Here is a 16,068-nt window from a genome sequence, read left to right on the forward strand (position 1 = left end):
GTTACCTGCCATAATTATGGTATCAAAAAAAATTCCGCCGTTATTAAATTATGGGACCAAAAAAATATTTTGTACTTGCAACTACATTCCCTTTGAAAATAATATATATATGGAGTGAGGGTAACATCATTACGTTTTCTCCTTTATAAGTATAAAATTATTGCATGAAAATGTTAAATGAAAAATAAAAATTAAAATTTTATATAACTTTTTTACTATAATCAGTACTTTTTATCCAAATCCAATCAAAAGGTTCATATATAATTGGCAATTTTTGAAAGAGATAGAAGTATATATTTTTTTTTTTTTTGGAAATTGCTTGCATTATAGTTTACTGCTGGCATCGTTTGTAGGTTACCAGTAGTGGATTAGTTTGCTGTCGACGCCACCGTTGTGCCTCCCTTTCTAAATCATTATTATAGGTTGCGTTTAAATACAATTACCACTCATAAAGTATTCATACCATATAAATTACCTCCCTTAAATATTAAAATCATAAAAAAAAATTCAGCTGACTAATTGCTTCGTAAAAAAACAATAAAGAAAAATTTTAAAATGCGAAAATCACAATTTGTCTAATTCGAATTTTACTTGTTTATAGAACTCTTTTTATTTTGTATCCTAAAGTGTTTGTAGCTCATTTTATTTTAATTTTACTTATTTATCAAATCAAGTTAAAAATAAATTTATACATGCATAAAATTACCATATTAATATAATTATCATATATATGAATATATAATATAAATATATATCAATTCTATATTTTTATTAATTGATATTTGTTTAAATAAATATATAAATATATATACATGTATAAAATTATTTTTAATTTGATTTTACAAGCAAGTGAAACTAAAAAATGAGCTCCAAGTATTTTAGGATTACTGAAATGAAAAGAGCTTGATGAATAAGTTTATACGTGTATATACAATTAACTTTCGTAATTTTAAAATACTTGGAGCTTATTTATTTTAATTTTAGTTGCTTGTAAAACCAAATTAAAAATAAATTTTCGTTGCTCTATGTTACAATAACCAATAGTTTGATTTCAAACTTGTTTAATACTTGTTGAGTGTCGAACACCCAAAATTAAGGGATAAATTTCCTTTTGATTTAGAATTTAAATATACTTATTTTCATGCTTCCATTGTGCTCTGCCAAGTTTCGGACTATATCAATTCTTCCATTTTGCTCCAATTTTCAGTTTTTAAGAGGAAAGATGCATTTGTATTTTTGTATTGATTTTTATGTAAAAATGAAATAATTCATTTGAATTAATTTATGAGGATTTATTTATAATTGTCAATGGTGTAAAATCAATGTAATTTTTATTTCAATAGAAGTAATAATTATATTTTTCACTCACTGAAACTTATTTGTCGCGTCATATTAATGTATTATTAGAAATAAATATTAATATTTTATCGAAAGATATATTTATATCTATACTACATAAAACGATAAGGTATTCCATACTTACAAACGACAGGTAATGACACTGTTGTACCAATTTTTCGTAAAGTCTAAAAATGTCTTTCAACTGATAAAATAACTAACTTATTTAACTTTTTAAATTTTATATTAACTGATGAATTAGTTTTTTTCTTTCTTGTTCTTTTTTATTTTTAATGAAATGTATTGATTTATATATATATATATGATCTATAATAGCATTTCTAATATATTTTAAAGTATGTAAAAAAGTTATTCATTATATGCACGTAGGAACAATGTACCACAACGGCTAGTTAATATGAAAAGAAAAGGAGTTTTTCAGTCAGAAACAACAGTTTTCGACACTACTACATCAAATTCATTTTTTGTGCCGATAATTCCCTTAAATTGGTTCTCTTTTCTTTTCTTTCATTTTATTCTGATATGTGTTGTATTGGTCTATATATTTTATTTTTATTTATAATATATTTTAAAGTATGAAATATTATTTATTATGTACATACTGGGAGAACGTGCCAACTAATAAATATAATAACAATTAAGGTGGGAAGATGACGAAAATATTTTCCTACAAAATGTACAAAACAAGCACATTTATCTTTTTTTATTACTAGCTATCATAACACGTCTTTCCTGCGTGTATAAAATAAATAATATTTTATATTTTAAAATATACTGCAAATAATAAAGTATATAAACTAACAAATTATTTTTTAAAAAAATAAACAAAGACAGAGAGAGAAAAGTAAACATCGTGTTATATTTTTCATAGGAGTTTAATTATTATATTAAAAAATTAATGTAGTAGTACCACTAACTGTCATTTATGAGAGCGGGCTGTATCTCTTTTTTATATTAGTAGAAATTCTAAAAAACTGACAAGGTGTCACAGGTCGGCTATTACCTGTGAGCAACGTGCAGGCAATCGGGTCGATGTAGGCCAGCACGGGACGACATGCGGGCATCTCGGGTTGATGTAGGCCAGCATGTAGCGACGCTGTGCGCAACCTTAGGCACGAGTAGAAGCAAACGTGCGGAACAGAGTGCTTTGATGCGGGAACAGAGTGCTCTAGCCTTGGAGATGCTGAAAAAGTGCACTCCTCGGCCCTTTCAGTGTGCTACTCATGGGAAAAGTGATTTTTTTCTTAAGCCTATTATAAGGGGAACATGATACGGTGAGCATCAGCCGGTCCTCCCCGTGCACGACGGCAGTAGCATGAGACGACGTGTGCACAAAGTGAGCATCTCTTGGGGGCATGATGGGGGCCTTCAAGAGCAGGCTCTAGGCAGCTCGTGAGCGGAACGCTAGAGTCCCCGAAGGGCTGGGAAACCCGACGGGCGGCGTAGGGCCAGGATGGCCTACGTTGGGCACCGATTGTGCTGAGAGGCTCCGCGTGGTGTGCCAGGTTGCCCCGCGGGCTGCGAGTTATCTGAGGCAGCGCCTCTCGAGCGATGGGTGATCGAGTGGGACGCCGCCGCACAGTAAGCCTAAGCCGAAAGGCAAGAAGGCATGTCGGGCACGCCGTACGGGAGAACGGTAAGGTGTCGGCATATCGATTGGGCCTCGGACTTATGATGATGTCCTACTCGGGCGAGACATAGAAGGCGGTCATCGAGGGCGAGCGCCTAGGATGTACCGGGTGTGTTGGACAAGAGACGGGCGTTGCGTGCGCAAGCGTAGTGCCGTAATGCCGAAGTGGAGCGAGGATGCTCCTTGCCATTGGGCAATGTGTCGACAAGTTCCGAGATGATGTGCGAGACGCAAAGGGCACGGATGTAGAGAGCCTCAGCGAGCACCCGGACTGTCGCGAACTCTGATGTGTGCAAAGGCCGGACGAAGGTGGGTTGGCACTTTTGTGGCATCACAGGCCAAAATTATATGAGAAATGATATTCCGCTGCACTGAAGATTGGCAGGCCTGTGACATATGGTATCAGAGCCTCGTTGCGACACTTATTAATATAAAAGATACTTCTTACTCACAAATGGCAAATTGCGACACTTACATTACTTTTTTTATTGTATCAATATTACCCTTAAGTTGATTTTCTTTTTATTCATTCATTCATTCTTTTTTTCTTTTTTAAATGTGATGTGTTGGATCATATATTTGATTTTCATTTATAACGTATTTTAGAGCATGAAAAATAATGTATTATATGCACGTAGGGACTGCGTATCATGATCGCTATTTAATTAGTATAGAAAAGAAAATCGCTTCCCCCTCACAACTGGAGATTTGTAATATAACAACCTCAAATTTTAAAATACCAATTATAATCTTAAAATATTTGCAACACCATTGTTACTTATCTATTTTAAATGGTCCATATTATCGTTTAACTGCCATTATATATACTATCACGTTTAACTTATCATTTAACTGCCATTATAATCATATTATCCTTTAAATGCCTTATATATTACGTTGATATTGAAAGATCAAGATTTTGGGAGAATTTCTAAAGGATAAGCATATAATTTAGGTTTATTTTTTTTTACTATGCCATGCTTGATTTAGCTTTTTACTGCATGCACGTGAACATAATTTAGTGATTTTTCGTATAAAAAATTATCAGCTGATTGCTACATGAAAATTTATGGATTGTGCCATTAGTTATTAACGGTGGAGTCAGAAAATGACTAAATTTGCTATATTTTTGGACTATCAATGCAAATAAAGTTTATTGCAAGCTAAATAAAGTTTTTATCATCAAACCGTCCTTATAAGGGTGAAGATGCACTTTGTTTCACATGCATTAGGTGTGAAGATGTATAAAAGTAGTTTAGTCAAAAAATATTTGTTTGGCCTCCACTTAGTATGACCTCATGAATTTATGGTCTTGAAAATATGAAAAAAAAAAATTTATTATGGACTTTTGTTTTGGAACCAATTATTAGCCAATTATTTGGGCTTTTAATTGGTAATTTATTACAAAATATTTTCATATAAATAGATGCCCCCATTTCAAGGCCCAACGAAGAATATATCAATTTTTATCGAAGACGTGACTAATTGTTGATTCTCTCTTCTCTTTTTCTTTTTCTTGTTTTTTTTTTTGAAAATATAACTAAACTTGAGTGAACATACCCGAGCTGCCTATGTACCCGGCGAAGGGATCAAGAGTTAAGAAAATTACAAGAAGGGCACTGTGCAAAAATTTATACTCATGTGGGCCAGGAGTAACATGCAGTTTAGTCTTGTGCCTCATGGAGTATATCCTTCATGGGTAGTAACACTTCAGGAATTTACCATTTATGGAATCAATCCGCAAGCCATCTTTGTCGACCAGCTTGCAGGCACCACTTGTGTAAACTTCTTTCACCACGTAAGGGCAGTCCCATTTTGACGCGAACTTGTTTTTAATTCGTTGTGTAAGCGTGATTGGTCGTCTAACTACTAAAACCAAATCTTCGTCTTGGAATGACTGTGGTGCGGGCTTGATAGCACTAGAGTTGTTGCTGAGCTTCAAGCCTTTTCCCATCCAACGGTTCTAGTTCTTCCAATCTCTGACGGGCGTTGTCCTCAACAGTGAATCCTTCTTGTATTGCAATGTGAAGAGAAGGTATTTGACTTTCCAAATGAAGCACAATCTCAACACCATAGGCTAAGGAATATGGAGTAGCTTAAGTAGCGGTATGATGCATGTCCAGTATGCCCACAATGCTTCTCCTATCTTCCCGTGTCAGTCCTTCTTCAACTTTTACACTACCTTCTTCAAGAGGTTGCAAAGGGTCTTATTAAATGCTTCCGCCACCGCTGTGTTGTACATTGAAGAGTTATGTTGCTTGAAGCCGAATTACGTGAATAATTTATCCATTGACTTGTTGTAGAAAGGTCTTCCATTGTCGGTGATGATGTACTGAGGAACACCATATCGGAAGATGATGTTGACTCGGATGAAATCTACTACAGTTTCTTTCTTCACCTCCTTGAGTGGAACTGCTTCAGCTCACTCTAAAAAGTAGTTAATGGTTGCAAGCATGTAGATGTGTCCGACAGACGACTTAGGAGTGATGGGCCTCACTACATCAAGTTCCCATGCATCAAGTGATGGGCCTCACGACTTAGAGGCTCTGGTGCATGGTGAATGAAGTTAGGTGGAGCGCATTCGTTTTCTTGCGGGAGCAGCGCCTTTGTTTGCCCGAAGTCTCCCATGCCTTCCAAAGGTGCCTAGAGGATGGGCCAGACGCAGCAGAGCGATGACCTAGGAGCCCCTTTCTTTTGAATATGATGGGATTGGGGCCAAATCTTCAACTAGGATCTCTGCTACCTCTCTTTCTAACGAAAGACATACCCGATTCATAACTAGAAAGTTTCACCAGCCCTTTCCAACCCGTAATAGCAACGACCCAATTGCAAGAGCGGAGCTCTACCAACTGAGCGTGTAGTTGGCAGGACCCACATTTCTTCGCATACTCCATGCAGTCCTGACCATGGTTGGCCAATAGTAATCCATTCTTTTTATCTTAAAGTAAAGCTTCGAACCATATTGATGTGTCCCACAAACTCCCGATGAGCTTCCATCATGGCTTCAAAAACTTGCTTATCGCTCAAGTAACGCTGGTAAGTACATTCGAAAGATCGTCGATATAATATATCTTGTACAGGATGAAACAAGATGGCTTTCGTTGCACCTCTATTTTATGATGAGTATCGTTTGGCAACTTGCCATGTTTCAAATACTCCATCAGTAGCTTTCTCTAATGTTCTTTATCATTAGTAGCGATTATGATGGCGTTAGAGTCTCGTGATCGGATGTATCCAGTAAAGGAAGTACCCATCAACTGCACACAGGAACGCCGGTGGTTTCTCTTTCGGATAGGGCCAAGGTGGTTTCTAGGTTAGCTAATGCATCGACCATCCTGTTTTCTTTCCTTGGGATGTTATTTAAAGTCACACTCTCGAAACTTTGAGCATGTGTTACGCCTGCCGAAAGAAGGCAAGTCGTCTTTCTTGACTTCATATATGTTGAGGAGTTGATTGATCATCAACTTTGAGTCACCGTAGACTTCATCTCTATGATCCCCATCTCCAAAGCCATCTAAAGACCGATGACCAGGGTTTGATATTCGACGACATTGTTAGAGTATAGCTCAATCAATACAATGAAGTGGGTCAATACTTATTTTTCTGGTGAAACAAAGACGACGCCTACCCTCGCACCGTCGGTCGTGCTGCCCGTCAAAGAACATTTTCCATGTTGGGAGGATTTCGATGGAAAAGACGTCATCATCTAGAAAGTCATTAGATATCTCATGTGCAGCAAGCATAAGGTGGTCAGATAGAAAGTTAGCAAGAACTTGTCCTTTGACGGTTTTCTAAGGCACATTTTCTATAGCATATTGATTGAGTACAATGGACCACTTTGCCAATCCTCCGAAGGGCATAGGTCTCGACTTCACAAACTTGACCCAGTTAGCACGAGGGATGAGCCTTATGGAGTACGCTTCAAAGTAATGTCTCAACTTCTTAATGGCATAAAACAGCGCCAAGCATGCTTTTCCAAATGGGTGAGTTCTTCAACTCATTTTTAGTCAAAGTCCTACTCATATAGTATAGAGTTTTTTCTTTCCCTTCTTTGTTCTCTCGTGTCACGAGTGCTCATATGGACCGTTCTTGTGTTGCTACGTATAGTATAAGCGGCTTTTCGGGAGTCAGAGCTCCTAAGACTGACAAATTTATCAAATATTGTTTTATGCTCTCACAAGTGTTTTGACATCCTTCATCCCACTAGAAAGGGGCATCTTTCTTCATGAGGTGGTTGAATGATTGGTATCTTCCGGTGAGGTTTGATATGAATCTTCTTATTAATGCAAGATTGCATTGTAAACTTCGCAACTCCTTCAAATTTCTTGGTTGTGGCATATTTCAAATGACATCTGCTTTTGCAGGATTGACTTCAATGCCAAGGTGGCGAACGATGAAACCGATGAATTTTTTAGACATGTCACCGAAGGCACACTTGAGAGGATTCATCTTTGTATTGTACTTCCTCAAACGGTCGAGTACTACTTGGAGGTCTGCCAAGTGTTCTTCTCTCTTTTTGGGTTTGACCACAAGATCATCTACATAGCATTCCACCTTCTTATGTAACATATCATCCAAGATGCTATGCATAGCATATTGGTAGGTAGCCCCTATGTTCTTCAATCCTAAGAGTATTACCTTGTAGCAGTAGATTCCCTTAGGGGTGCGAAAGCCCGTGCATTCTTCGTCTTTGGGCGACATTCTAATTTGGTTGTACCCGGAGGAGCCATCATGAAAGATAATGCTTTATATCCGATAGTCGCATCAACCATGAAAGATACATGTTTACTTCTGTCTCAATGCGAGAGATGAGGTCTGGAAGAAAATTGCAACTGCTTTATATGATACGCTCCATGTTTTATGCCAAGGTGGTGAATAGCGACTTTCGGTTCTAAACCCAACATCTCCTTGTATGTCCATGCAAAGACGTCTCTATACTCACTTAAAATCTTGCAGTATTACTTTTATTCTTCTGGGCTCAGGAGTGTACTGATGAATATAGGGTGTGGCTCTTCAATTGTACCAAGATTCAACTCCTTGAGTACATCCAGAGTTGTTTATACGCCATCTTTAAGCTGGGGGGGACCGTTTTGGATTTCATTTTCAGAAATGTCCGAGTCAGAACCTTCAACAATACTGACGTGTTTGGAGCCGATAATGATTTCTATCTCTTCTTCATTTAAATTGTCACTTGACTCGTGTGGTCTTCTAGCCGACGATGATTCCTATCTCTTCTTCATTTAAATATCAAACTATTTCATGATTTGATATTTATTCTATGTTATATTCTATTTTTTTTATTTGGATTAGTGTTTAAATGTTATTCATAATAGCATTCACTTTAAATTTTATTGTGCCCTAGTAATTTATTTTTTTAATAAATGTTTAAGACCAAAGAAAATTAATTAAGTGGGTTAAAAATATTTGTTTATTTATCTTTTAGTTAGATATATTATTCATCTTCTAAATAGTTGAAGGAATTAGAAATATTGAATATTTTTGTTCTTTGATATTATAGTTAATCCCTTAAGTTTTTGTTTAGAATGATTTTAGTTCCTCAAGTTCATTTTTTGACTTTAACATCCCTAAATTTTAGCTTTTGTCTCTAATTCAAAAAATAATGTACAAAAACTCCAAAAATGTATGAAGATGTTTTTTTTGTGCTGGCTTGTGTAGTTAGTATTGCTTTACCTCTATAATATTATGGTAAATAACAAAAGTATGAGAAAGTACAATCTAAAAAATAATTGTCCAATTTTAAAATTAAAACAAAATCATTTAGTTGGGAGTTACTCATATTAATTTTCAAAAGCACTTCTAATTAATTAGATTGATTTTGCTTAAAATCTCATGATATAAATTTATTTTTGTTTTAAATTTTTTAAGTTTATATTAGTATTTTATATATTATCCAGACGCTATTTCATTGTAAATTTTACTGTGCCGTAGTAAATTAATTTTTTTTAAAGTATTTAAAAGTCTCTTCTAACAAATTAATCGTGTTAGAAATATTATCTTTATATTCATATTTTGTAATGGACATATTTATCATTGTCTAAGTAGTTTACCGGTATTCAGACTATTAAATACTCTGTTTTGTAGTATTTTATTCTTTTATAACTAATTCTTATTTATTACAAAAAAGATTACTTAAGTAAGAATACGAGTATCTTTTCACAATGGAGAACAAACAATTACGATTCACACTTTTATATATAGTCTAGATATATTTTTATTTATAAATTTAAATTATTATTTATAGTGCAACAATGTAATTAAACTAGTACAACTCACGTGTGACGCACATGCTTATCACTAGCATTCTTTAAATATCTCGAAGCCATGCGCAACTAAGAATAAACTAACGATGTTCAAAATACCTACAGTGGATATAAAGATAACCACCTTTTGATCATGGCAAGACACTGTTTGGGCTTGTACTCTGGAGCCGTATGACCTGCACCCTGCAAATACACACACCATCGACCGCAACACATCCATTTATCTCAATATTTAACGATTCGGGTGAACAGTAATTTATCCCCAAATGATATTGAAAATGAGCACATTATCCCCCTATAAAAAAAAATATAGTAATTTACTCTTCTATACTTTTTTAAATGAAACAATTTATCTCCTTATATAGGGAGATAAATTACTTTATTTTAAAAATCATATGGGGGTAACTTGTTGTATTTTAAAAAATATAAAGAGGTAAATTGCTATTTATTTTTTTATAAGGAGGTAATTTGTTCATTTACAATATCATAAGGGGGTTGCTTGTATTTTGCCCTTAACGACTCCAATTCACAGGGAATTGAAAGTAAACACTTAACAACTTTGTTCTTGCCTTTACTGTGGCAAAAGTGAGTTCTGCTTGATTGTTCTTGTATTTCATTGTGTATCTGCATGCAAACCATAAAATGAACATAATTACTTCATTTGTTGGATTGACTTTGCATGAGTTTTCTAGAGGGGAATCGAGAACTGAAAACTAACCCTGCAACTTGACCGTCGACAGTCCAAGGCCTCCAATCCTCGTCGAGGGTCAGATTTAAATCGCGTATCCATTTCAAAGTGCTCATGTAAGGTACAATCATGTCGTGATCACCGCTGAAAATAAAGAGGTAACATACACATAATTAAAAAAATTACATTATTACAGCAAAAGACAAATTGATTGAAATTTTTTGAGCCATCGATATAGTTTAGGAAGTAGGTATTTATTTGATCACCTGTATGCCAAGGCTTGAAAGCCTTTGTCACTGAGAAGTTGATGATGTTTGGAAACACTTAATACATCTTGTTCATAGGATAAGCTCCTATTGCATCTTTTCCAATCACTTATTGTTCCCTGAATTTGCGTTAAGACATTCATTAATGTGGACAAAATGGAGGAAGACATACGAACTTGTCTGTTTGTTCATCTACCTGTCTGATTTGAAGAGCTTCTTGGACAGTTTCATTGTTTGCCCAGACATAAGAGGAGACATAATTATAGTTCTGCAAACAAGAACACTTTTATTAAGGAAAACCCAGTACTGGCAATAATATCATATACGTCTAGTGGCAATAATATACTATATTATAAAAATAATTATATGTAAATTTTTTTAGATTTGAAAAATTATATATAGTATTCTTGAGGTTTGGTTCCTTCTAACAAATAAGTCTTTCTGGTAGTCAAAATTCGACTAATTTGCTGATATTAACAAAAAATAGAATAAAAATCTATATTTACTTTTGATTGACTTATTATGATTTACTGTAGGTCGAATAAACTTTTTTGTCAGAAAATTACCCCTGTACATCTTCAAACTTTAATGCATGTGATCCGGAGGTATATTTTCATCGTTATAAGGGTAGTATAGTCAGAAAAATTTTATTTGACCTACAATAAATGAGTAATAAGTCAATCGAAGATAAATATCAATTTTCATTCAGTTTTTTATTAATATCAATAAATTCAATGAATTTTGGCTAAAGATGAAGGGACTTATTTGTTAGATGAAAGCAATCCTACTGGATACTAGATGTAATTTTTAAAACTATATAGGATCTATTTATAATTATACAAAATCTTAGGAGAGAAAAAATGTGATTAACCCTATCTCATGTGTCGAGGGGACATGGCAAAATATGTTAGACGGAAGAGCAAAAATTACACGACACCATGGTTTCTCTTGTTTGGACAAGGAAAGGAGGTCAACTGGATCATCTTCTAGGAATAGTTGGGGCGACCGAGAAACGCTAGGTCTTGGTGACATGAATTTGCACTTCGGCTCCAGAATGTGCGCTTCATCGACACGACTCGTACACTGTATTCGGTTACGCACGAGAATGATCCGTGCGTACATAAACATGCTAATCGAAAAAAATGACAGCATAAGGAAATGCAACATTACCTCATTGACAAGTTGAAGAGCGTAAAGGCATCCTATGTTATCTGGATCAGGACTCACATACTCTCCATTACAGTTGCGTTTTGCTAGCTGAAATTGTCAAGATACTAGTCATTTTATTTCATATTATCTAATTAATATGACATAACGTATTAAAATCGTCAATTTGGTCCAAAGAAAAAGGTGAAACAGAACATTTTTTTAACCGATAATGATTTACGAATCTGATATAACGTAAATTCAGAGTCAAGTCGAGTCGAGTTGAGTCGAACATATAAATGTAGTCGAGTCAATTTGCAACTTATGATCTACTTGGACACAGAGACTATGGAAAATATTATGACAGTACAAAAGCATGAAACAAAATCTAATTAATTCCAATAGTAACATCAACCTTGGAGTTTGGGGACCATACGATGAATGATGATGATGTTCTGAAACCAGCTAATATGAATTTCGTGAATTCAAGATAATCACTTTGACTTCAAATATAATCCATATTTTTGCTGGAAAATTCCTCTCTAAATTAAGTTTGGTCGAACCAAATTAATTATAAAATAAATGTATCACACTTGCTATGTGATTGATCACTTTCCCTAAATTGTACGCCAATCACAAGGCAAGTGTATTGCACTTACCATTTTTGAATTGATAGTGCTTTCTCAAACAACTTTCTTTTTCAGAAGATATTCATGAAAAGGAAAGGATAATTATATTTATAACCTCTTATTTATGGTTCATTTATGCAAATAATCACAATTTTTTTGCGTAATTACATAAATTATTCGTGGCAGTCAAAAGTAGGGATAACTTATGTAATGTTGTTGACTTTTCTAAAGGATATATATGTAATTTTCAAAAGATAGGAATAATTTCTGTAAATGATGCTGACATTGTTTACAAATATACGTAACTTTTTAAGATGCAAAAATAATTTATGTAAATATTTTATTAGTCAGGGAGTGTAGATAATAATTATCCTAAAAGTAAATAAAACTACCTCAAAATATTCATCTGAAACGAGCGCCATCCTGTGAGCATAAGGAAGCTTCTCGTTTTCATCCTTATTTGGATCTGTCCTTGAATTGCCGACAATGTACCCCTGTTTCAATTCCTCAATATTCTTATCTTCTATGAGACACTCACAAGACAATTTCATTGTGTTAAAACTGACTGATGACGATTGCCCACTACAAAAAGATTGAGTTTTCGCTATACTATATATCGCCACGGTTTAGAAACTATGGTTAATCAATACTACAATTAAATAAAATCAAAGCAAAAATTCAAAATTTTACCATGATGAATCAATGTTCACCATGATTTTTTGCATAGCCAAAGCATTCACCACACTTGCAGAAACAACTGGCAATAACCATTGAGAAGCCATGTTTCGTTCGTATTTGACACTGTTTTTTTCTTTTAATTATATTAATTATCCATACCAAAGAATTATATTTTTTTAGTGGGCTCAGGTTAGACCGAGTCGAATCCAAGCTAAAATTTACAGAATTTCAACTTACTTGGATTAATATCCGTGGCTCAATTCTAGCTTCATTACCTGGAGAATCAGCACTAATTTCAACTCAATACCGACAAGGAATAATTCAACACAATTCGTTACCGAGAGTTCATTGTCTTAAAACGCCACCTTTCGCTATTTCCAGAGCTACCATGGGAACGATTTTGCCTCCATAAGAGTCACCGGCAATGTACAGATGATTTTTCACAAACTCTGGGTGATTCGACAACCACTGGATTATTCCAATACACAGAATTAGCTTCAAATAATAGCTTCAGCTTTCGGGGTTAGTCCAATTTACCTTTCTATGATATTGTAAATGAGCAAATTACTCTCATATTAAAAAATAATAGGGACTTACCCCCTTTATATTTTAAAGTAAACTTCATTTAGAAAAACATATGGGGTTAATTACTTCATTTTAAAAAATGCTGGGAGGTGAATTGCTATTTTTTTTAATAAGAGAATAATTTACTCATTTACAATTTTATAAGGGGTTGCTTGCATTTTTTCGTATTAATTGGAAGTAAAATGAAAACAGGGGAAAAGAGCATAGATGCATGATAGTTACGTTGTTCCGAGCTCCTCACCTTCCTCAGAAACAAGTAATTATGTTCGACGGATTTAGTGTCGGAGGTATTATAGGCTTGTGAAGTAGTGGCGTAGGAGAATCCAGTTCCGACAGGCGAGTCTATGAATATAATGTTAGCAACCTGTAGGAAAACCATAAATGGAAAAGTTATGGTGGAGTGATTGTATTCGGAAAATTATAATGTAGAGGGGATTTGGTCGAATTTGAACAAATTATATATTACACTTATCGTATGATTCGTGTACATTTCAAGAAAAATGATGAATCACATTACAAGTATATCAAACTTGCTCTGTGATTGGCTAGTTCACAGGTCAAGAAAACATGATATTGGTGACACACTATTAAGTGATGATTCTAAAGTTATCACTAATCGATATCTGTATTATATATAAAAGTATGAATCTCTCATGTATTTGTTCCCATTGTGAAAAGATGTTTATATCCTTAAATAATGTTTTAAATAATAGATAAAAAAATCTAAAGGATGAAATTTTATAAAAAGAAAGACTATTTAAAAGTCCTAAATCCTAATGCCTCTAAAGTCCTTGGACATTAATGGTAAAATATATCCAACTAAAAAAAATTAATAGATAAATACGTGATTAATTTGTTGGATATTATTTTTAAATATTAATATTAAAATATTAATTTATTAGGCACAATAAAATTTAAAATGTATAGGATTAGAAAATAATATATAAAATACTAATATAAACTTCAAATACTAAATATATGTATATGAAAAAAATAAATATCATGCAATTTTAAATAAAAATATCGATCTTATTAAATTACTTTTGAAAGATTTAAAATGGGTGACTTCTAATTAATTACTTTCATAAAAAAATGAATTTTTGGTCCCATATATTGGAATCTTTTTCAATTTACCCTATTTGTTACCATTTTTTCGTAATTTTTTAAAAAAATCATAACAAATAGAACTAATTGAAAAGAGCTCTAATATACGTAATCAAAATTACTGTTTTTTCTTGATTTAATATTAATATGAATAGTAAAAAGTTATTTTGAAATTGTACTACTTTTGATTTTTATCATAATATACTAAAGGTACACTAATATTAATGAGTGCAACATATGGTTAAATGTACTATAAGTGAAAAACTCGAGCATTTATTCTTATTACGAGAAAACTTTCGTACCCTTACTATTTATCAGTGAGCACATAACTGCTAATATTATATCATACTAATATTTCACACAATATGTATTTGCAATCATACTACAAAGTTTTACTTATTATTTTTAAAATATATTAGTTTTTTCAATTTCTCAACAAGAAAATAAATAATCCAAAAATAAAAATATAACAGAATCCGTCAATGAAAAAAGAGTATAATATGAAGAGACTATTTTGCCCTTGGAAGATATATACATTCCGAGGAATTATCCCAATCACAATATAAAACGAGGAGTGTTGTGCACAAGAAAATTCTAACTTAAATTGAATTTAGTCAAACATGAAATACTTATATGATAAATGCGATATATTGGTCATGTGATTGGTGTGCAATTTTTAAGATGAGTGATTAATTATATGTCAAATATAACGCATTTATTGTATGATCTATTGTATTTTACCGAACCCGATTTAATAACTTTTTTATTGTACATATTATATCATCATTCCATAAATCTAACTTCACTTGTTTGAAATGACACTAACTCCAAGTTGACAACTTACAAACTTAGGAACTAAAGTGATGGAAAAAAAATAAATTTTCATTTTATCCTCAATTATAATATGGTCAAAGCGATCAATTTGAGACAGAACTAAAATTTAGGGATGCTAAAGTAGAAAAATGAATTTGGTGAACTAAAACGATTTTAAATGAAAACTTAAGGGATCAACTATAATATTTAATTTTAACAAAAAAAATATATAGTATTTTTAATTCCTCTAAACTACATAGAAGAATATTAATGATATATCTATACTATTATAAAAAAAAAATAACTCTTTGATCGTATCAATTTTTGATGACCCTTCAGTCCATTCTATTTGTTCAAGAAAGAATTGTCCTCAATAATAATTAAATATTATTTAATCATTTTATAATTATTTTTTTTTTCTTTCAACCACTACTGCATATCTCTCAACTCACTACCCCATATTTTCTCTCACCTTCTTCACACACACACACACACACATATATATATATATATAGGAAAAAATATTATTTTAGTCCGTTAAGTATGCCTAATTTTAATTTTAGTCCGATAATTATGTCCATCTCTGTTTAGGTCCAGTAACTTACGAAATTGTTTATTTTTAGTCCTCTGGCAGATTTCGAACAATTTTACCCCTATGCAATTTTTGAAAGGCGGTCTTAGTCCATATGCACTCATAGGGGTAAAATTGTCCGAAAATCTATCAGATGACTAAAAGTAAGCAATTTCGTAAGTTACTGGACCTAAACAAAAATGAACATAGTTATCGGACTAAAATAATATTTTTTCCTATATATATATATATATTAATTCACAAACTTTCAAATATTAATAAATCCATAAGTTATAATTTATATTTTTCTCACCTTTC

At 33.0% G+C, this 16,068-nt stretch overlaps 1 protein-coding gene across 3 annotated transcripts in view; it reads right to left on the minus strand.

The window, feature by feature from the left end:
- The window catches only part of LOC105178267 (serine carboxypeptidase-like 18), a 10,947-nt gene continuing 4,082 nt past the window's right edge, over window positions 9,204-16,068 (minus strand). The window contains exons 5-15 of one of the 3 annotated variants that reach the window (XM_020699322.1): window positions 13,504-13,626; window positions 13,043-13,145; window positions 12,915-12,952; window positions 12,392-12,493; window positions 11,395-11,481; window positions 11,155-11,307; window positions 10,421-10,492; window positions 10,225-10,343; window positions 9,989-10,102; window positions 9,826-9,894; window positions 9,204-9,453 (exon numbers count right to left, since the gene is read on the minus strand). In XM_020699322.1, the coding sequence (XP_020554981.1) occupies window positions 9,402-9,453; window positions 9,826-9,894; window positions 9,989-10,102; window positions 10,225-10,343; window positions 10,421-10,492; window positions 11,155-11,307; window positions 11,395-11,481; window positions 12,392-12,493; window positions 12,915-12,952; window positions 13,043-13,145; window positions 13,504-13,626 (1,032 nt within the window). In that variant the 3' untranslated portion in view covers window positions 9,204-9,401. The remainder of the gene's footprint in view (window positions 9,454-9,825; window positions 9,895-9,988; window positions 10,103-10,224; window positions 10,344-10,420; window positions 10,493-11,154; window positions 11,308-11,394; window positions 11,482-12,391; window positions 12,494-12,914; window positions 12,953-13,042; window positions 13,146-13,503; window positions 13,627-16,068) is intronic. The other 2 variants (XM_011101713.2, XM_011101714.2) reach the window with 2 other exon arrangements.

The sequence above is a fragment of the Sesamum indicum genome, linkage group LG15 (genome assembly GCF_000512975.1).
Source record: "Sesamum indicum cultivar Zhongzhi No. 13 linkage group LG15, S_indicum_v1.0, whole genome shotgun sequence".
Lineage (NCBI taxonomy): Eukaryota > Viridiplantae > Streptophyta > Magnoliopsida > Lamiales > Pedaliaceae > Sesamum > Sesamum indicum.